The sequence below is a fragment of the Caenorhabditis remanei genome, chromosome I, assembly GCF_010183535.1.
Source record: "Caenorhabditis remanei strain PX506 chromosome I, whole genome shotgun sequence".
Taxonomy (NCBI): domain Eukaryota; kingdom Metazoa; phylum Nematoda; class Chromadorea; order Rhabditida; family Rhabditidae; genus Caenorhabditis; species Caenorhabditis remanei.
Window position 1 is genome coordinate 15,232,519 of NC_071328.1, and position 23,198 is coordinate 15,255,716.

The 23,198-nt window shown below is 39.5% G+C and overlaps 4 protein-coding genes across 4 annotated transcripts; 2 read left to right on the forward strand and 2 right to left on the reverse strand.

Moving 5' to 3' along the window:
* Positions 1-1,218: 1,218 nt before the first annotated feature.
* Positions 1,219-5,130, reverse strand: GCK72_003261 (uncharacterized protein; the record flags this gene model as incomplete). The annotated part of the gene is made up of 6 exons (XM_053723924.1): positions 1,219-1,369; positions 1,432-2,229; positions 2,282-2,420; positions 3,356-3,579; positions 4,438-4,998; positions 5,054-5,130. 6 exons carry the CDS (start codon positions 5,128-5,130, stop codon positions 1,219-1,221), a joined length of 1,950 nt encoding a protein of 649 aa, XP_053592569.1.
* Positions 5,131-6,506: 1,376 nt separating this feature from the next.
* GCK72_003262 (uncharacterized protein) lies at positions 6,507-11,932 on the forward strand (the record flags this gene model as incomplete). The annotated part of the gene is made up of 5 exons (XM_053723925.1): positions 6,507-6,832; positions 7,667-8,020; positions 9,595-10,003; positions 11,439-11,491; positions 11,539-11,932. 5 exons carry the CDS (start codon positions 6,507-6,509, stop codon positions 11,930-11,932), a joined length of 1,536 nt encoding a protein of 511 aa, XP_053592570.1.
* A 332-nt stretch (positions 11,933-12,264) lies between these two features.
* GCK72_003263 (uncharacterized protein) lies at positions 12,265-14,696 on the reverse strand (the record flags this gene model as incomplete). Its single annotated transcript, XM_053723926.1, has 5 exons — positions 12,265-12,424; positions 12,470-12,594; positions 13,599-13,664; positions 14,089-14,488; positions 14,578-14,696. 5 exons carry the CDS (start codon positions 14,694-14,696, stop codon positions 12,265-12,267), a joined length of 870 nt encoding a protein of 289 aa, XP_053592571.1.
* Positions 14,697-18,672: 3,976 nt separating this feature from the next.
* On the forward strand, positions 18,673-22,621 carry GCK72_003264 (uncharacterized protein; the record flags this gene model as incomplete). Its single annotated transcript, XM_053723927.1, has 7 exons — positions 18,673-18,718; positions 19,505-19,626; positions 19,680-20,196; positions 20,384-20,836; positions 21,380-21,510; positions 21,562-22,081; positions 22,128-22,621. 7 exons carry the CDS (start codon positions 18,673-18,675, stop codon positions 22,619-22,621), a joined length of 2,283 nt encoding a protein of 760 aa, XP_053592572.1.
* Positions 22,622-23,198: the final 577 nt, after the last annotated feature.

Here is a 23,198-nt window from a genome sequence, read left to right on the forward strand (position 1 = left end):
AAGTGCTAATAGCGTCCGGACAGATGGTGTAGAGTGACAGGAGACGGGATCGATAAATAGACAGTGGCGAGCTCTGATGGAGTGGAGGTTAGCAGACCTTATCGTGTTAGAAAATGCAAAGGTCCCTTCTGTCAAGGAGACAATGGAAAAGAGGGATGACTACACTGTGTGCCTGACAATTAGAGAAAATCCTTGAGACCGTCAATGAGGGGCAAGGCTGTCAAAAAGGCCGTGGGCCGATTCTATATCTCAGTTCCCAGCCATGGAAAATTTTCGCTTCTTCAGGCGGCTTTGTAGAGGACCAAAAGATTAGTCGATGTACAAAAATTCAGCCCATTTGGTTTATCCGCGACTTCGGCGGCCCTAAAGGCCGAGGGCCGCCGCCGGCCGTGCGACAGCCTTGGTGAGGGGTCTTCACCAGAGTTGTATGAAAGTGAATATTTCTTATCCGGAAGTCGGGAGTCATGCAACTCGGGTTTATATCGTCAAAGTGAGAGTCGTTATCAAAAGATTGTCAACTTCAAACATGAAATACCTTTGTCTGCTCCTTATTAACGATGTCTCCTCTATATGAGACCCTTCCAGACAACCGCTAAAAGAGGAGAAGGCCTCTGAATCCTCTAACCAAACAGATGGTGGTGACAGAAGGCGTGACGGTAAAGAGAGGGGAAGATGCCCTCATAGACAAGCTCTCTTTGTGTCAACAACACAATTAATTGAATCACTTTGAGTACTAACAAAGTTTTGGTGAAATGCTTTTTGTTTATTACCACAGGAACCATAAATAATACAGCCCATACTTGTCAACCGGGCCGAAACGGGCCGACACGGGCCGGCTCGTAACTCGCGTCAAAATGAATATTATGAGCTGAAAAATATACCAAAATGTAGATCTCGGCGAGTTCTATGATAATGTTAATGTGCCGCGGGCCGGGAAAAAGTGCCAAAAAACGCGAAAATGACCAAAAAAGTCATTCTAGCCCGGCCCGCGGCATATTAACAAATAGACATCCGGCCCGTAGTAGGTCACGGATATAGAACTCGTCGAGATCTACATTTTGGTATATTTTTCAGCTCATAATATTCATTTTGACGCGAGTTACGAGCCGGCCCGTTTCGGCCCGGTTGACAAGTATGATACAGCCTCAAACAAAATCACATGAAAGGTTCAACACATAGATTCCACTGACAATAAGATTTCACCAATTTAAAAACGACTTATTCGTATGAATTCCCGCCAAAATCCGGCCAAACAAACATCCAGAAACGTTTTCGATCTTCAACGCCGTTCCGTATAGTTGCTGTGATATTATCATTTGGTCGTTTGATATCGAAACCACCACAAATTTTTTTCTTAGTATTTTTTTTACTGAAAAATATATTGTTAGAATTATTTCTCTTGGAATGACATCACTGCTAATCAACACTCACTCGATATGATAAATCCTTTCTACATCATCTCCTCGTTTAATGAACTTCACACCATCCAATAAAATTCGATAATCAATTGAATTATCAACAACAACACAAAAATCTTTCAATTTAGAACACGCTCCTGTCATCCAGTGCTTCAAGAATACATTGAAGTCTTGGCTCGTCAATGTCGCGCTTCCCATTATAACTGACTTGCAGTTCATTGCCAATAAATCTTCCTGCTTAATCCAGAAACTATATTGAATGCAAATATCGTCAAGGTGGAAAACCGGTGGGTTAGCAGGACGATAGTTTTGAGATGGTTTCGCAGAAAGTGAAAGATACCCAGTGCATTTCAAGTTTCCAAGCATATAGTTGAGATCTTCATCGAGAGTTTTTCCATGATCATAGTATTCTAAGTATTCTATCGACTTTTGAGTATCTACAGTCCACTCACTCAACCGCCTACAGTCACCCGCCTCTTTACCTCCAATCCTGATTTGATAGATATCTCGATTGAATATTTCACGTGCGTAGTTTCCAATTTCAATTAATCCAGTCAAACGATCCGCCCAGTACGTGACCAGGGATTCTTCATCCATTTTATATTGAACGCCTCGAAATTGTCCGCTCGATAATGTTGGCAATGGGGAGCCCCTAATCGCCTGAATATCTCCCGCTTCCCAAATCTCAGTATATTTGTTAGCCAGAATAGCAGAGTTACAATACATAAGTTGGAGTTGGGTATCTTTAGAAGGTCCCTTATAGGAAATCGCAATGCGTTTCGATCTTTGGGAGCACAAAGAGAGAATTATTCTGAAAAATAAAACGAAGTTAGTGGCGGATATCGAACTAAGAGTTCACTTACATTCCATGTGGTCCAAAATTGTCTAGAACTTCTTTAAGGGGTACATAGGGAAGAGAGAATAAAGGGAATGGAGTAGTCATTGGGTAATACTGAATGAATAGATAGAAGAGAGACTGGCCAACAGATTGTGAGGGATTACCTGCAGATGGGAATGTTAAAGTGCTAATTGGCCTGGGTCTGCGTTCTGTGTATTTAGAATGGACTGGCAGGTCTGCTTTCTCTTATTTGACTAGTCAGTCATTTCTACATACAAAAAAGGCAGACCTAGACCATACTTGTCAACCGGGCCAAAAGCGGCCGACACAGGCCGGATCGTAACTAGCGTCAAAATGAATATCATGAGCTGAAAAATATACCAAAATGTAGATCTCGGCGAGTTCTATCTCCGTGGTCGACTACGGGCCGGATGTCTATTCGTTAATATGCCGCGGGCCGGGCTGGAATGACTTTTTTGGTCATTTTCGCGTTTTTTGGCACTTTTTCCCGGCCCGCGGCACATTAACGAATAGCCATCCGGCCCGTAGTAGGTCACGGGCATAGAACTCGCCGAGATCTACATTTTGGTATATTTTTCAGCTCATAATATTCATTTTGACGCGAGTTACGAGCCGGACCGGTTGACACGTATGACTTAGACCAATTAGCACTTCAAGATTCCTATTTTGTTTTATCCAGGTAAAATAGCTCCGATTATATTTTTCTATACTATAAATTACCGCCGTTCGAAGTTTCTTCTGAAACTACGTCTCCCGTCCATATTGAATATGGATCTACATGGGATCCATAATAAAGCTCGAGATATTTGAGCAGAAAGCATCAGTAATAAACCATACATGATTTGCACACTGACGCACCACGAAATCCCGGAATGTTCCAAGATCGTGTGATAATATGATTGAAGACCTGGGAAAAAGCTCAAAATTAAAAGCCTGAAGAAAACCAATTATATATTGTGTTTCTTCCGTTCTGATTTGTTGTGATCCAAGGCGTTGTGATCTTGCGTTGCGATTCGAGTTTAGCATGACAAAACATTTATTTCAATTTTCAATCAACACAATCTATAATTCTCATCACCATACTCATCAGAACTATAGCAATCTCCAGCGTTCTCTGATTCCGTGTCCTCCTCATCTGAATCATCTGAATCCGAATCCGAATCCTCCCGACTATCCGGAATGATATGGAAGTCTGTCCTTAACACGAAATCCTCATTAGTGGTCTCGTCCTGATAGACAAGGGCTTCCCGTCCATTCTTTTGTCGAACCAAGAAGCATTCTCCCTTTGGAAACCATCGTGGTCTGGAAAATGTCATGATTTTATGCTTTAAATTGTTAGAAGATATGCATGAGGCGCAAGAATAGGCTGGTATGCCTGCGGCGCTAGAATCGGCTGGGGTGCCTGCGGCGCTAGAATCATCTGGGGTGCCTGCGGCGCTAGAATCGGCTGGGGTGCCTGCGGCGCTAGAATCGCATGGGGTGCCTGCGGCGCTAGAATCGTCTGACGTGCCTGCGGCGCTAGAATCGTCTGGGGTGCCTGTGGCGCTAAAACCGGCTGGCGTGCCTGCGGCGCTAGAAGCGGAATGCAATATTTGGTGCCGAAAATGTTGTTTTTTTGTTTATTTTAGGCTGAAAATGGTTAAAAAATGATATTTAATCCAAAATAAAATCATTTTCCCCACTTTTTTGAAAAAGTGACCCGGTGGCTTAGTGGAACTTTCGACGAAATCATGTCCCCAGTGGAGTACCAGGGTTCGGTTCCACTCGGTGGCAAATTTTTTTCATTTTTGAAAATTGAGCTATTTTTTGGATCTGGTAGTCAAAAACATTGCATAAAGTCGAAAATTCACTTTTGGGCGGAGCCATCGTCTTGAAGTTTTGTCAGTGTAACTTTTTGTCGGTGTACTTTTTTGGCCACTGTATATTTTGAAACCGTATATCTCAAAAGTGGGCGGAGCTATCAAAAAGTCGTCAACTACAAAAACATGTAAATTTTTATTTGCTATATTTTTGTTGTTTACAATATTCTGGTAGCACCGCCCACTTTTGAGATAAGCACTTCCAAATATTGGTCAGTGTACTTATTAAAACCGCATAACTCAAAAATGGGCGGAGCGATCAAAAATTTTTCAACTACAAAAATATGTTTTATAGACTCACCTCCCATCCAGCATAACTCTTCTCACTCTCGTACCATACAAGTTCCCGAAAATCGTCTTCAGCCTGACTTGACACCCATCCAACCTCACATACTCCTGCTGTGACCCTTCCATCCAACGCTTCAAGAATCTCACAAGGTCTAGAAAGTCTAGTTTGCAGTGTGTGAAGAATATAGTCTTGGTAGTGGTTAGCTTGTTTAGGTGACGAGACGTCGCCCAGCTGGCGTGGGTCCTAAGGCTAACAATTTCTAGCTTCAAACTCTTAATAAGAGTTATAGTACTAGTGACCAGCTTAGTGGAGCTCAGACCTTTTGAGAAAGTCAGGCATACTGTAGGCTTGTGGTATACTGTAGCCAGTCGCGTGATGAAATTCTCAATTTTCGAACTATATGAGCTCCCAGCAAGCATCATCTGACTTCCAACCTCAATTCCATTTTTTGATAGCTGAGACAATCGAATCTCAAATTTGTCATTGTAATAGATTCCTAGGGTATAGGAATAGAGGGCGGTGGTGGTTTGCACGGTTTTCAAAGCAGATTTTGAGGTTTTGGAAAGGTTTAGCCTAGAAAAATAGAAAAATTAGACACCCATAAAATAGGAGAAGAAATCCAACTTACTGCTCCTCGACACTCAAAAAATCGATAATTTTGGTGAGGGTATTAGTTGGGAAATGTAGAATTGGAAGAGCCGACATTGTAACGGAGGCTATTAGGGTGTATTGAGTGGTTGAATGAACGGGTTACGTCTGAGGAGAGGGAGATAGGATAGTGTGACCTTCCCGTGCGACGCGGTCGCGTAGCGTGTCTGTGTGTATCGTGGGAAACAGAAACAGTGAGAATCAATATATTGCGGTCTTCGTAGTTCACAACTTTCATCTTCGTAGTTCACAACTTTTTGATAGTTCCGCCCACTTTTGAGCTTTGCGCCTTTAATGTTGGAAATTGCCTAAATAAGTCATTTTTAATGGAAAAATGTAAGTTTTACATCAAAATAACCGGAGAATTCCATTTCTGACGTTAAAAACTATTCAAAACCTAGTTTTCCATATCGAAATTACATTGGTAGCAAAATTTAACTTTAGCCGAGAAGTTGTTGGTCAAGGTGCACCACTAAGAGAATGGGTACCAGAATTCGGTTCCGCTTGGGGTCAATTTTTGATTTTTTCTGTGTTTGATTTGTTTCATCTTGTAAATTACAAAAAAGGCTATATTTTTGTAGTTGACCGTTTTTTGATTGCTCCGCCCACTTTTGAGCTATGCGCCTTTAAAGATAGCAACCTTAAAATTCGGGGTTGGAAGCACCCTATTTAAAGGCACATAAAAGGGCGGAGCTACCAAAAAACGGTGAACTATAAAAAGATAGTTCAAGACATGCTCTGTTTACCCATATAACATTTCTGCCACTTTTAAAATTCCAGATGATATCTGAAACACACTGAAATTTCTTTTTCAAATTTTTTTTTCTTTTTTGGAATTTGTGAAAAATCACCAAAATATGATTTTTACATCAAAATAACCAGAAAATTCCGTTTCTGACGTTAAAAACTAATCGAAACCTAATTTTCCATGTCGAAATTACATTTTTGGCAAAAACCTAGTTTGGCCGAGTAGTTGTTGGTCAAGGTGCACCACTATGAGAATGGGTACCAGGGTTCGATCCCGCTTGGGGTCAATTTTTTGAATTTTTTATTTTTTCTGTTTTTAATTTATTTTATCTTGTAGATCACAACAAGGGCTACACTTGTTTAGTTGAAAACTTTTCGATAACTCCACCCACTTTTGAGATATGCGCCTTTAAAGGTGACGATGAGAGAGATGACAAGCGATGGAGGGTGCAAAACAGTTAGAGAGTCAGCAAGCGCGCTCCACTGGACACGACCACTCACAGGAGGGAAAATTGTTAATTCAAACACCATTCCCTTCTCTTTTGAGCGGTCGGCCCCTTATTTTTAAAGTTTTTTTGCAGAGAAAACTCAAAAATTGATTTAAAAAATTTTAATGCTTATTGACTTTTATTCAGTGTTTTATCTCCCAATTTTTATGATGTTCATTGACCAATTGTAATTTCAGAATGGTGCTCAACGCTTCAGATTATGTTACGGAGCCCAAAATCGAACCGCACGAGGAAAAATCTCATCCAGAGCCGAAATTGGAGCCACTGGAACATCCAATTCCGTTACAAGAACCAAAACTAGAGCCTCCAGATGAAATGGAATGGATGCAACCGAAAATTGAGGCAATTGATGATTTTGAGACAAATTATCAGCCACCAAATGAGTATCAGGAGATTCTCGAGCATCAATTCGAGCAGAAGCCAGGAATAATTGATGATAGTCAGCCATCCACGTCATTGCAAGATTGTAAAACGGAATTTGGGCATGTTGACCACGCAGTTAGGTAAGCTAAGCGATTTTTCAGATTTATACGTTTTTGAGAAAGTGCTAAGCCATTGTACTTATTTTGAGCAATTTTTGCTTTTTTATTTCTTTTGTTACCGGTCAAGGGACTAAGTTACACTGACAAAAAAAGTTACAATGACAAACAATCATATTGATAGCTCCGCTCCGCCTACTTGGTCAGTGTAACATTCTATATTTTTTTGTGTGGTTACTGTAGAGATGCAAACATTAATTAACAAAGTTTTTACTATTTTAATAGCTCCGCCCACTTTTGAGATCTGCGCCTTTAAAGATACTTGGTCAGTGTAACTTGTTGAGGCTACAGTGACAATCAATTTCATGGATTGTGAAAGTGCGCTCTACTAACAATTTATCCTTAATTGTGGTAAATATTATATAATTTGAATTTTTTGCTGAAATTCCGTTGATTTTTTCCCATTTTTGAGAATAAACAAGGGAAATTTCTAGATATTTCAACAAAATATTGAATTTTTTTTGAGCTTCTGTTCATTTTTTAAGATTTTCGACATCAAGACGCCAAAAATGTCGTAAAACCTGGCTTTTATATATAAAAAATATAAAAAATGATGCAATTTTGGTCAGAAATTCTATAATCGGTCGAGAATCGAATTTTGAGGCATTTCTTCAACATTTTTATGTGTTTTTCAAGTTCTGAACACTCGAAATCGCTGAAAATCAATAAAAATCAGTTTTAGGCTGAAAGTGGACTCTACCAACAATTTTCACAATTTTCAATTTTTGGTTTTGAGTTTTACGAAGATTTACTAAAATTGTGGTTAGTTTAATCCAATTTTATAACTTTTTTCTGCAGATCCGAAACCAAAACATGCACATTATGCTCCGCCACTCAACAACGCGACAAAATGAGAGCAGTCACTTCTAAAATGCAACGAACAATTCTGATAGTTGCACGACTACTCCAATCTCTTATTACAATGAAGGAAGCGAAGGAATTGATGTCGGAAACTCACAATGTTGTATGCGAATCTCATTTTGAGGAATCAGTTGGTATATTTGATGTTTCCTATGGCAAAAAAGAGTTGAGAAGTCTTGTAAAAGAATTAAGACCTGGCATCAAATTTGGAGATTTCATACAGGTGATTCAAAGGTTTCTAGGAAAACAGGGAGAGAAAATGCAACATGTGGCAAAGATCAAACCTGCTAGGTAATTTTTATTTTACATATTCAAAGGAATATGTTTCAAAATGGGTGGAAAAAGTACAGTGACAAAAAGTTGCACTGACCAACATTGGAAAACATCGGTTTACTATGAAACGATGACTCGGCACACCCGAATTTTGACTTTCTGCAATGTTTTTAATTACCAAATCAAATTTTTAGCTAGCTCCGCACATTTTTGAGTTATGCGCATTTAAAATTTACACTGACCAAACTTCGGGACGATAACTCCGCCCACTTTTGAGTTATGCGTCTTTAAAGAAGTGAAAGAGTGCAGAGAAATTAGAGAACTCGAATTTTCGAGTTTCTGCAATTTATTTCAAAAAATAAAAAAAGATTTGCCACCGAGTGGAACCGAACCCTGGTACTGCGCTGGGGACATGAGCTGGTCGGAAATTGCACTGATCCATCGAGTCACGTTTTCAAAAAATTGGGTGAAAATGGTGTTTTAAGAGATTGGAAATGATTTTAATATCATTTTCTAAAATTTTTAAATCAGAAATAACGGTTTTTGGGTACCATTTTGAAAGTTACCATCATTAAAGGCGCATACCTCAAAAGTGGGCGGAGCTATTGAAATGGTCAACCTTTAAAAATTAGGGCCTCGAGTGAAATTGAAGTGTTTCTCGGCGGATTTCTAGACCATCGGGTGAAGAATTGCTAGTCTTAACACTTTTTAACGAAAAAACCGGCAAAAACGGTGAATTTTGCAACATTTTTGAGTGGTGGCCGAAGTTTTCCATTTTTCGGTTTTCTAGGCCACCGAGATAAATTCGTCAGAAATAGAGAAAAATGAGAATTTGCAGAGGTTTTGAGCCATTTTTTCTTCAAAAATGATGAAAAATCCTTACTTTTCTCACCCGCTTTTATATTTTGAGAAATCTATTTGCGCCGAAAGCGCCCCAGCCTGTTCTATATATCCATACTAGCACCGGAGAACAACCGCAAACAGTTTTAGATATTCAGACATGTCACAACAATTTTGCGCCGACGGCGCGCCAGATCATGAATTTTATGTCGATTTTAATGACCGCAGGCCGCATATCTAAAAGGCGCTATCTCAAAACTGGGCAGAGTTATCAAAAAGATTTTTATTAAAACGAATTTTTCGTGGCCTAGAAACACAAAACAGACAAATATCGGCCATCAGAGTACTGAGCATTTTTTCGAGGGTTTTTGAGTCTCTTTGAGTCAATCTTTGAGTTCTTCAGCCCTTTAAAAAATGTCTTTCCAGCATTCCCAGCAAGATAACACATATGGGGTGCCTGCGGCGCTAGAATGTCTGGGGTGCCTGCGGCGCTAGAATCGTCTGTAGTGCCTGCGGCGCTATAATCCGCTGGGGTGCCTGCGGCGCTAGAATCGGCTGGGGTGCCTGCGGCGCTAGGATCGTCTGGAGTGCCTGCGGCGCTAGAATCGGCTGGGGTGCCTGCGGTGCTAGAATCAGCTGAAGTAGAAAAGTTCTGTAACCGACCGCTTTCGAGCATTTTTTCGGGGGTTTTTGAGTATTTTTGAGTAAAATTTTGAGTAGTGCTTGCGCTCTTTTAAAAAATTTCTTTCCAGCATTCCCTGCAAGACAACACATAAGCCTCCTCAAGAAACCGATGGTCACTGCTCCCTATGCTCCAAGTGCCAACCACTATCGATCATGTCGAAAATCCCAAATGTAGATCACATCCTTGTCATCATCATTGGTTCCATCCTCCGCCAAACTTACACCATCGGTCAAGCTCAAATATTCTTGCAACTCGTCGACACATGCTACATCTGTCATGAACACTTCCCGTCAGCTTGTCAGGAGATTTGTAAATTCCTTGGAATCGAAGATTTACGTCTTGTTTCCACGTGTGAAATGGATCGGCTCAAAGAGCTCATGCAGAGTGTCAACCGCGTGTTCCCTGGCTACTCAGATGCAAAAGTCGAAGAAATTGTCATTAGATTCTATGAAACGTACAAGAAAGTGATTGAAGCGGTGAGTCGAAGTTACACTGACAAAAAAACGTTACAGTAACGAACAAGCTCCGCCCACTTGGTCAGTGTGGCATTCAAAGTTACATTTATAGTATGGTTACTGTAAATCTAATTTATGCGGCCTAGAAACCCGAAACTGCAAATGTTCGGCCACCACTCAAAAATTACCGTTTTTGAACTATTTTTCCTCTGAAAATGAACTTTTTTTGAGTTATTTAGCTAAAAAATTAGCTAAAATTCCAAAAGCCATTTGTTTTTAGTAAAAATCACTAAAATTACCGTTTTGTAACATTTCAGCCACTTTTTTCAGTTGTGACCTAGAAAACCAAAAAATGCAAAAGTTCGGCCACCTCTCGAAACTAACGATTTTTCATCTTTTTTGAGGAAAAAATGGCTCAAAACAACTGCAAATTCTCATTTTTCTTTATTTCTGACGAATTTATCTCGGTGGCCTAAAAAACCGAAAAATGGAAAACTTCGGCCACCACTCAAAAATGTTGCAAAATTCACCGCTTTTGCCGGTTTTTTTCGTTAAAAAGTGTTAAGACTAGCAATTTTTGACCCGATGGTCGAGAAATCCGCCGAGAAACACTTTAATTTCACTCGAGGCCCTAATTTTTAAAGGTTGACCATTTCAATAGCTCCGCCCACTTTTGATGGATGCGCCTTTAATGATGGTAACTTTCAAAATGGTACCCAAAAACCGTTATTTCTGATTTAAAAATGTTAGAAAATGATATTAAAATCATTTCCAATCCCTTAAAACACCATTTTCCCCAATTTTTTGAAAACGTGACTCGATGGATCAGTGGAATTTTCGACCAGCTCATGTCCCCAGCGGAGTACCAGGGTTCGGTTCCACTCGGTGGCAAATCTTTTTTTATTTTTTGAAATAAATTGCAGAAACTCGAAAATTCGAGTTCTCTAATTTCTCTGCACTCTTTCACTTCAAAGGAGAAGGGAATAGTGTTTGAATTAACAATTTTCCCCCTGTGAGTGGTCGTGTCCAGTGGAGCGCGCTTGCTGGCTCTCTAACTGTTTTGCACCCTCCATCGCTTGTCATCTCTCTCTCATCGCCACCTTTAAAGACGCATAACTCAAAAGTGGGCGGAGTTATCGTCCCGAAGTTTGGTCAGTGTAAATTTTAAATGCGCATAACTCAAAAATGAGCGGAGCTAGCTAAAAATTTGATTTGGTAATTAAAAACATTGCAGAAAGTCAAAATTTGAGTGGGCCGAGTCATCGTTTCATAGTAAATCGATGTTTTCCAATGTTGATCAGTGCAATTTTTTGTCACTGTACTTTTTGGTCATTGTATCTTTAAAGACGCATAACTCAAAAGTGGGCGAGGCAAGTAAAAATTTGTCAACTACAAAAATATGTAAATCTGTGTCCCACTTCAAAACTTACAGTGACTAACCAACTTTTCTTTTTAGACTCCTCGCCCGCCAGCAATCGTTCCAGCAAAACCTACTCCAGCTATTGCTCAGTGAGTACAATTTTTCGTTTTTGATAAAGTACCCTTCTCTCTTTCAGAAAACCCCCAAATGCGCGTTATTTGCAATGTGCCCTCTGCTCAGAACCCAAAAGTCGGAGTGAACAGAAAAAAGTGTTTGGTGGAGATCGATTGGTGATAATAGTTGGACATGTGCTACTCGGAATCTACAGTATCCCTCAGATGAAGAAGATGGTGGAGGGGAAGAAGGACATTATTGTCTGTCATTCCCACTTTTCGGATGCTTTGAGAGGAATTCTCGAGACTCTAGCCGTTGATTCGGTTGAGAATATTTGGAAGAGCCCAATGAATCGTATTCGTTATATGATGGAAACTGTCACTGCGTTGAGTCATTTGTCTCAGGCGTCTCATTTATATTTTATCACTTTTCTAGAGAAATTTAAATTGAAATATTCTGATATCTTGTCCAAATGATTATTTATCATTCCGGTATTGAAACTTTGTTAATTTTATAAATCTAGTAATAAATCCACACTGAAAATATACACTAAAGGCAGATTGCAAAAAACGCGTCAAAGGCACGCCAGATTTGTTGAAAGCCGTTTTTGGGGTTTTTGATGGTTTTCATTGATGTTTATTCTGAAATTGTCAACATCGGTTGCTTAATTAGCTTAATTAGCTTAAGAATATATTATATTTAATTAGTTCAATGAAGAAATTGATTAAATTTTTTAATTTTTGGTGGTGACAGTTTGAAATAGATTCAAATAGATTTTTAAAAAAAAAAAGTGAAAATTAAAATGAAATCAGGCCCAATACAAATAATCCTTCAACTGGTTAGTTTTCAACGCCGCCGGGATTACTGTACAATAGGCGAAACCACTTTCGAACGGATCCGTCGCCATGAAGATATGCCTGTCGGGGTTGTCGGTTCGGATACGGAGCAGGGTGTACTTGTGTCGGGCGCTGAAAAAAATTGGGATACTGTAATAGAACGCCACGCCCACTTACACCACACGACTCCTCCATTTTCGGTCTCTTAAGTCTATTGGAAATGGGTTGAAGTAACGGGATCCGGCAAGACAGTTGGCGATTTTGAATTGTTGACCGACGGCTATGTCGAGTTCTATTAGTTTCTGAAAAGTAATAAATATGTAGATCAAATATAAAGCTTCATTTTTGTAGTTGACAATCTTTCGATAGCTCCGCCCACTTTTAAGATATGCTCCAGTAAAGATCACTCCAGGTACCGTTCTTTAAAGACGCTTATCTCAAAAGTGGGCGGGGTTATCAGTAAATTTTCAACTACAAAAATGTGCAAAATTTGTTCTAGCTCTGCCCACTTGGGTCATAGATAGAATACAACAGATTACGCGTCAAAGGAGCGCCAGTTGAGATGTTTAGAGTTTTTTGTTTTTCATTGATTTTTATATCAAAATTGCTAGATTTGACATTTTAAAAATTTTTAAAAAACGTATTAACACCTTATTAAAAGTAAATCCACACCGTAAGTATACACTGAAGGCAGATTGCAAAAAACGCGTCAAAGGCACGCCAGATTTGTTGAAAAGTTGTTTTTTTTTGTGTTTTAATTGTTTTGAACATTTTCAAGTTAAAATTGCATAAGAACATGCAAAAACCTTTTTTAAATCACCCTTAAAAAAAAATTTTGCAAATCCCATCTGTGAAAAGTGGGCGGAGCTTTCCGAAAATAGTCAACTACAAAAATGTAGCTCTAGTTTTGATCTACAAGATGAAATTAATTGAAAACAAGAAAAAAAATCAAATATTCCAAAAATTGACCCCAAGCGAAATCGAACCCTGGTATCCATTCTCATAGTGGTGCACCTTGACCAGCAACTATTCGGCTACAGTTTTTCTATTTAAAATGTGATTTCCGTCATGGAAAATTGAGTTTTGAATAGTTTTTAACGTCAGAAACGGAATTTTTCGGTTATTTTGATATAAAAATCACATTTTTGCGCTAAAAATGACAGGTTTCCTCAATTTTTGAGGTTTTTTTTTACTTCAAAACCAACCGCTTATATCAAAAGTGGGCGGAGCTACCAAAAAATTGTCAATTACAAAAGTGAAGCCCTTGTATTGATCTACAATTTCATATAATTTTCTTATTTCTTACCTCAAACAAAAACGAGCCTTGCATCACATTCAATGCACTGAATCGCATCATTTTGGCGGTAGTGAACTGAAATTTTTTATTTTTTGCCGCAGGCACTCCAGACGATTCTAGCGCCGCAGGCACTCCAGCCGATTTTAGTGCCGCAGACAATTCTAGTGCCGCAGGCACCCCAGCCGATTTTCGCACCGCAGGCACCCCAGCCGATTCTAGTGCCGCAGGCACCCCAGCCAATTCTAGTGCCGCAGGCACCCCTGACGATTCAAGCGCCGCAGGCACCCCAGCCGATTCTAGCGCCGCAGGCACCGCAGCCGGTTTTAGCGCCACAGGCACCCCAGCCTGTTTTAGCGCTGCAGGCATCCCAGCTGATTCTAGCGCCGCAGGCACCCCAGACGATTCTAGAGCCGCCGGCACTCCAGACCATTCTAGCACCAAAAATGGAGTAAATTCGCTCTACCGGATTCAGTGAATGCAGTGGAGCGCGTATACTCACCGCTTCCAACTTGACTGCCTCTGTGAGACCCGCCGAAATCTCCCAAAACTGGGTGTTCAGCTCAATGCACTCAATTTGATTCCAGCAATGTCTCAGAAAAAATATATTGAATCTATTGAGACCACACGTCTGGAACTTCTGGATTCGAAGCGGTCTCTGCTGTTTTTTGATCAGTTTTTCAACTTTTGGAAATCGTTTCCCGTCTTTCCAGTCGAAAAAGTTGAAATTGAAGTTTTCGACGACAACCGCGGAAAAGATGTATGGTAGGACAAGGATACTGTAGGTTTTGGGGGCGGAGAATTCGGAAAATTTGACCAGAATCGAATCGGCGACCTTTTCGACACTAAATATCTGATTTTCCCGGTCCCGCTCGCTCCGACACGTACTTTGGAGGAAGGTTCTGAAAAAAATGTTGAAATTTAATTTTTGGATAATTTATCTACTAGCCATTTACACATTTGTAAGTGCGCTCTACTAGACTAGACGTACCTTGTCTTAAAATCCATTTTTTGAATACACAAAACTTGAATTTTGGCAGGAAGCTGGTCCCAGTATTCAAATTTCCTGGACTTCCCGAAAAGTTTCTTTATTTTGGTGAAGACGATCATGATCTACCTGCAAATACTTGTATAATTGTGTAGATCAAATCTGAAGTTTCAGTTTTGTACTAAGTAGATCCGCCCACTTTTGAGATACGCTCTAAATGGAAACTGGCGTGCCTTTGACGCGGTTTTAGGTATTTTTTGAAAGCGATTATCTCAAAAGTGGGCGGAGCTGATCTACATGCAATTTTTATATATTTTTGTAGTTGTCAACTTTTCACTAGCTCCGCCCACTTTTGAAATATCCGTCTTCAAAGAGGAATCTGGCGTGCCTTCGACGCGTTTTTTCGAATCTATCTTTAATGTATATTTACAGTGTAGAATTTTTGATTTTCTGCAATGTTTTTGACCAGCAGATCCAAAAATAGTCAAGTGTCAAAAAAAAATTTTTAACAAAAAAAAATTGTAACCGTGGAACCGAACCCTGGTACTCCGAACATGAATTGTTCAAATATCACACTGAGCCACTGGGTCATTTTTTCAAAAAATTCATTTTCTAACAATTTTAAGCTTAAACCCAAAAAAAAAACGATTTTTGGGCACCATATTAAATGCTACCATCTTTAAAGGCGCATATCGAAAAAGTGGGCGGAGCTAGCGGGAAATTGTCAACTACAAAAATGTAGCCCAATTTTCGATCTAAAAGAAAATATAAATTTTGGAAAATTCGGATTTTATATGAAACCAGGAAACCAGGAAACACTTTCAAACTGTGCCGTTATGCCAAAGTGAAATGCCTTATAAACCAAAAGTGGGCGGAGCTATCGAAAAGTTGTCAACTACAAAAATGAAGATATATGTTTGATCTAGAGGTAGGCCAAAAAAGGTTCGGAAAATTGACCGAAACCGAAACGGAGAAAATGAAAAATAACCAATTTTCTCTCTCATTTCTCTTATCTGATTTCACCCGAAGGGAGAGAGATAACGGGTTATGAGGAGACGCAGACACACACAAGGTTGTTTGTCTAAAAATTGGAGACACTTCTCTTATCTTTTCTCTCTGAACGGCAAATAAAGTTGTTTACGATTAAAATTGCAAAAAAAATGAGGTCAATGTCAAAAATGGGTACATGAAACGACAAAAAGTGAAGTGAGACAAAGAAAAATGGGCGAAAAATACTAAAAAATTGAAAACATTGAATGTAAAGCGTTTAGAAAGTTACAAAATATGAACAAGAGTACCGTAAGATATACAATTCGGCCTTTTTGCGATGAAAATGATTAGAGGGTGTTACGGCATTCCTGATTGACCCACTAAATAACATTTTGTATGGACTTTACAGAACAAAGATAGAGCTCCATTTCTGTAGTTGACAACTTTTTTGTACGGACACTCCCTAGCAAGTTACAAAATAATTTCTCCCACAAATCGACTAATTTCAGAGCGAAATAAGGTGTGTCTTAAAATGTTCATAACTTTCTAGGGAGTGTCCGTACAAAAAAGTTGTCAACTACAGAAATGAGGCGTTTACCTTTGTTCTACATGGTTTATACATACCGTAAATACTGTATTATAACGGCACCTGTAATAGAACGACACTTGTATTATAACGGCACCCCATCTATACTCAGAACTCAATAATATGATTATACCAGTGTTTTTTTACTGGTTCTGATAAGAAGCAGCATGATTAGTAACTTCTGGGTCAGCAAATAAAGCGTCCAAAAAGTTTTTTCGTTCAATTATTAATGAGTTTCTGAAACCACAAAATTTCTCTGGGAGGCTGTTGAAAAATATAACGGCATGCCGTTATAATACAGTATTTACGGTAATTAACTTTGTGGGTCAATTAGGAATACAGTAACACCCTCTGGTCATTTTCATCTGGAAAGTATCAAATTGCATATCTTACGGTACTGTACTGTACATCAGAGTTGCATGGAATTCCGACTTCCGACTTCCGGTTAAGGAATTTTACTTCCGACTTCCGTCATTCCATAACTGTGGAATTTTCGAAAAGTGCATTTCGCAGAAATGCATGGAAAAATGGTCTAAAAGGACAGAAAATAGGCTTTTCTTCAGCCAAATACTAATTTTCCACTGATTTTCGGCAATTTTATGATTTTTCTCTTGGAGCTTTTGAAATTTTGAGAAAAAATCTAATTCCGACTTCCGACTTCCGAATTCCGACTTTCGATCTCCAACTTCCGGGCATTTTTCCATTCCGATTTCCGACTTCCGACTTCCGGATAAGGAAAATCACTTCCAACTTCCGACTTCCGACTTCCGGACACGAAATTTTCACTTCCATGCAACTCTGCTGTACATATCGCAGAAATACATGGAAAAATGGTCTTGAAGGTCAGAAAATAGGCTTTTCTTTAGCAAAAAAACTAGTTTTTCAATAATTTCCTCAAAGTTTATGAATCTTTTCGATAAAATCTACTTCCAAATTCCGGAAATGAAAATTTCACTTCCATGTAGCTCTCAACCTTCTAATAAAAACATTGTTCACAATATTTTCTTATAGGTTTCGAACTTTTCTGGTGACGTCGTTCCAAAACCACGAATTTCCTCTTCTGAAGGCCACCACAACCAATTTTTTGTCATTGACCTCAATTTTTATTTTACGCAACATCTTTGGTAACTTGTAAACAACTTATTTGCCGTTCCGTGAAAAGAAGATAAGGGAAGTCACAAACTACAAAGAACGAACTGAGAGAAATATGTAGGAAGGAATACTTCATAGATTGGCAAACGGCAGAAACATTAGAAAATAATATTTAATTACTGGGGGAATCAACAAATGCAACAAAAAAAAAGAACTATTTGGACAAGATATGTATCAAAAACGAAAAATTGTACTCACTGTGCAATAGCTGGAGTAGATTTTACTGGAACGGTTGCTGGGGGGCGGAGAGTCTGAAAAAAAAGTTCGTTAGTCACTGTCAGTTACAGTGACCAAACCGCAAATCACAGATTTTTTAATTAGGGCACCGTTGAAGAAAATGAGGAGTGAGATGGGGGGACTAGATGGATTTCTAGGCCATCGGGTGAAGAGCTGTTAGTTCTAACACTTTTTAGCGAAAAAACTGGCAAAAACGGGTATTTTTGCGACATTTTTGAGTGGTGGCCGAACTTTTGCATGTTTGGAGTTTTAGGCCACCGAGATAAGTAGAATTAGTGCAAAAAAAAAATTTGCTGAGGTTTTGAGCCATTTTTACCTCCTCAAAAATGATGAAAAATCGTTACTTTTGTGTGGTGACCGAAGTTTTGCATTTTTGGATTTCTAGGCCGCCGGCCTATTTGCTTATGTTCTACGAGAAATCTGAAATAAAAGCGCTAGAATTAAGAAGTATTTGTTGGAATAATGTTTTTAATTATGGGAAAAAGGTAGCCCTGATCTGGCGCCGTTAAAAATCACATGGACTTTCTTGGAGGGAGTTTCGAGCAGAGACGCAGACCTCACTCAGTGCGGTGGGGCGAGGAATAATCCCGAATGGCAGAAAATGTTGACTCCGGGTAAACTGACGTCGTAGAGTCTGAAAAAACGAGTTAGAGAGATGGAGGTTTACTTCTTTTACAGATTAGGATCGTATCCATTACAGGTTCATGAATTGATAGTTTATTATCAACACTTTTTTGGTTCTTCAACACCATAAAAATTGATAACATCTCTAGGTTGACAAGGCGTGAACGCGGAAGAGGAGTCAACAATGTGAAATTTGTTATCAGCACTTCCGCAGTTGACTAATTTTCTAGAAAGGAGCGCCTATCTCTTACCTGATAACACTAGGGGGTCCAAACAACTTGTTACTAAGTCTATTGGAATGTTAGTACAACTAGGTCTGTACATCCTTCCTGGAGGCTTACTCATCTACTAAAACATGAAAATTCCATGAAATAATTTCCCTGTTCATAAACTTACAGCGCCATTAACTTTTTATGTATTAGCTGATAACACTTGTGTACATCTTCCCTTCTTTCGCGTAAAACGATGCACACACCGTTTCGCAGCACTCAACTGGCCGGTGAGCAGGAATGAAGTTGGCTATTCGTGTTTTTGTAGTGGTTTTGTTGTTTTATGGTGAGTTGCATTTGTATGAGTCGAAAATTGCAAACGTGACCAACTTTGTGAATGTTTGTTGTTGTTAAACGGATTAACTGAGAAAATTGCTAAAAAACTAATTACCATGTATATTACCATGTCTGTTCTCATTTTTCTTATTGTAACGTATGCATTCCAGTGAGTTCATTCCCAAATTAAAATATTATTTAATTCAGTCAAGAACTTGGTGAGAGCGAGCGACATTTGCGCCATGGCCTAGAAATTTGACTTCAGCCGTGTTAATTTCATAAGTAGCGCTGAATTTGTCGACTCTCGATATTTTAGAAGTTTTGACAAAAATTGGCAAAAATCAGATAAAAAGAGTGAAGTTTTAACACGAAAAACCGGATCTCCTCAAGATAACGATCTTGCATGTATTACAATTGATCTAAATTGTGACTTTTCGAATTCCCCCTTTAAAAATGAACTGGCACTCTTTAAATAACCTATGAGCAGACTTTGGTAGGCTATTTGTTGGGATATCAGACCCATAGTCTTGATTTTTTGTGTTTTTAGCCTTTCAAACTGGTTGGAGAGTAAAAAAAAGTGAAAAATTGAGTTCTGACTCGAAAAACACAGCCTGTGAGGTTGAGAAATTAGTTAAAAGCCGAGAAACGAAATTCATGAAGTAAAATAGAAATTCAATGGCTGAACTCTGACCAAAACAAAAAAGGGCAGGAATTGGCATTTTAACCTTGAAAGTGTATAATTTGCATTAAAAATGCTTGGAAAATTAACTTCAAAACTCATATTTTCAATTTCCAGGCACTTCCGCCGATCTTTCCTACACCGACCGTGAATGTGGCACCGATTTGACGAACCTCTGGCTAGATGTCGTTGCAGTTGTGGATAACTCGTTCGGAATGACTAATGAAGGGTTGGATACTGTATGTTACAGCACACTATTCAAAGAAAAACAACTTTAACTTAAACATTCCAGGTCGCTGCCCACATTGCTAGCGTATTCAGTGGTGGCACACGGATCGGCACTCAGTCTTCGGAACCACGGACTACGCGAGTTGGATTAGTGACTTATAATGTGAATGCTCAGCAGAATGCGGATTTGAACAAGTTTCAGTCTCTGGACGATCTTTATAACAATGTATTCGCTGACTTGAAAACAGTTAGCACCTCGGCTCAATCATTCCTCTCAACTGGTCTCGCTGCCGCGGAGAGTCTCTTCGATTACGAAAATTTCGGCACCTCTCGCAGTCATTATAAGAAAGTTGTCATAGTCTACGCATCGACTTACGTGGGAGAGGGGGAGATGGATCCGTTGCCAGTGGCTATCCGACTAAAGACATCTGGAGTCAATATCATCACGATGGCTTACGTTCAGAACGGTGATGGATTTATGTTGAAGCAGTTGGCAGAAATCGCGAGTCCACGGTTTAATTTTAGTAGCACTGATAATAATGGGAACACAGTTGGACAGGTGCAATCAGCTATGGCGGAAAGTGAGTGATATTATTGTGAAAAGTGGGTGAAGTCCAACACATTCATGGGAGTTTCATAGGCGCGTATCTCAAAAGTGGGCGGAGCAATCAAAAAGTTGTCAACTAATAAAATGAAGCCCTTAGTTAGATCTAGACAATGAATCTAGAATAGAAACTGTGACGGAATCTCAATATTTCTTTTTTCCAGCCAACTGTTTCTGCCCGTCCGATTGGATACAATACCGTCAAAACTACACCGACTACAACTCCTACCGCTACGGTGTCTGTCTCCAAGCAGTTAGCTTAGCCGCCAACTGGCGTGCTGCCAAGATGGCATGTGCCAACAGATGGACCAACTCGTACCTGGTCAACGAGTACAACCAACAGAAACATGATTACGTGCTGAACGTAGTGCAGAACTCCTCAGGATTCTTCCAACCGTATTCTTATCATAACGGGTTGAATTTGGTGGGCGGAGTCTGGAAATGGGATCAACCGTCTGGATGGCCACAACCTGCTCTTAAGAATTGGTATAACTGGGATCCGGGGTACCCGATCACCTCATCCTCCCTGACTGCTGTGCTAAATCAACAGAATAATGAGGAAGTGGCCACTGGATGGCAGAATATTGACTTTTATAAGACTGCAGTTAATTATGTTTGTGAGACGTCTTCTTGTGACACTGATAATTATTGTAGTTCTGCGGGAAGGAATGGTGAATAAATAAAGATTTTGTATGTTTTTCGAACTTTGGATTTTCAGAAAGCTTATTTTACTTTGAAACTTTGAGTTATTAACTCAAAATTGATTCCAGGGACTTAGATTCATATTGCATTCATTAAAATAATAGGCCCCGTAACGATCATTGAGTTTTAATGACGGAAATACCTTGTCTAGCATTTTCTATGAGACCGGCTCCCAATCGATACTAACTGATAAGACAGTCTGTATACAGTAAAAACTGTTTTATAGGCGCAGGTACCTCTATTTTTCCAACCGCTTTCGAAAGTCGGAATTTAGAATCTGACCAGAAAGGAACACGCCTCACCCATTGTTCTTCTTGTTCACCTCTTATTTCATCTGAAAAACCTCCCGAAGACTTTTGAAGATTGCCAAGATGAAGTTTCTCAGTGTTCTACTTTCTATTTTAGGAATATACGGTAAGACTCTGAGCTTTGAACGAAGTTCTGAAAGTAATTTTCAGCATGTTCCGCCGACTACTCAGCTCTGTCCTATGTGGACCGCCCATGTGGTACCGATCTCTCGAATCTTTGGTTAGATGTCGTTGCAGTTGTGGATAACTCTCAAAGAATGAACACCAACAGATTGAATACTGTAAGTATTTCTTTCACTTGACCGTCGTTTTCACTTTTCACGAAATTTCAGGTGGCTTCCAACATTTTGAGCGTTTTCATGTCCGGAACTCGAATTGGATCTGATGCGAACGAGCCCAGAACCACTCGACTTGGATTAGTCACCTATAACAATGTCGCCACTCAGAATGCAGATCTCAACCAATACCAATCGATTGGTGACGCATACAACGGGATATTCGTTGCTCTCTTAAGTACTGTGGACACTTCTGAATCATATTTAGCCACAGGACTCACTTTGGCGGAGAAAATGTTTAATGATCAGAGTGTCAACACTACTCGTGCCCATTATAGAAGAGTAGTGATCTTATATGCTTCGGAATACAAGGGAGCAGGAGAGTTGGACCCATTACCTGTTGCAAATCGATTGAAACTATCTGGTGTCAATATAATCACAGTGGCTTATCAACAATCGGGCGATGATGGACTTTTGAAAGGTCTTTCCCAGATTGCAAGTCCTGGATTCTCCTTTGTTAATGATAACGGTCAAGGAGGAAATCTCGTTCAAAAAATTCAAAGATCACTGTTGCGGTGTGAGTGGTCTCACTATATTGGGAACTTGTTAATACTTCATTTCAGCCAACTGTTTTTGCCCGAGCGACTGGATCCAATACCGCAAATCATACTCTGATCCCGCCTCCTTCGGCTACGGTGTGTGTATCCAAGCCGTCCCTATTCCAGCTAGCTGGCTTGCTGCAAAATTGAGTTGCAGTAACAAACGGATCAATTCCAATCTAGCTTCTGAATTCAACCAAGCTAAACATGACTTCATTTTCAATCTCGCTCAAAACACTACAGGATTCTCGCCGCCCTATCAGTACCATATCGGATTGAATTATGTCTCTTCTGGATCCTGGGTATGGACTCAACCAACGGAACGCCAACAGGTTCCACTTCAAGAACCCTTCATGTGGCTTCCAGGATATCCTAAACCGGCGTCTACTCAATTTGCGGTGATGAACCAGCAGAGTGGGCAAAGAACCGGGTGGCAGAATATTGCCACGATGACTGGCAGTTATAATTATGTCTGTGAGACCTACTCGTGTGATACTGATAACTATTGTGATGCTTGAAATATAAAGAAGCAATAATCAGTTTATTCGTGTTGTCTAGCAATCTGTGTTCAATAAAACTATGTTATGATTTAAAACTTTCATTCTTTCAATTTTTATACGGAGCCCAAATTTGAAAATTACATAGATTGTTGACATAGTCCTTATACAGCAACGAGGATATCCTGGAAGCCAGTTGTGCCGGCTGGACTGTATCTCTCATTAAAATTAAAGTTATTGAACGGCTTCATGGTAATATAAAAACTCATAATTAACTCCAGACACTTATATTTATATTGCATTCATCAAAATGCCATGTCCTGCCACGTTCTTTGAGTTCTAATGGCGTGAATGCCTTTTCTCGCATTTTCCATGTGACTAGCTCCCAATCGATACTAACCGATAAGACTGTCTAAACTGTGTTTTAGACGCCTGCGTCTCTATTTTTCAACTGGCTATCTTTTAAACTCTCAATTCATAAATTTTCATCTAAACCAACATTTACTCGTATAAAATTACGCAAAAATTACCTACATTTTTTCTCTGATAAATTAAGTTTCTATTACAGTTTTTACAGTAACCCCTGCCAACCATCACT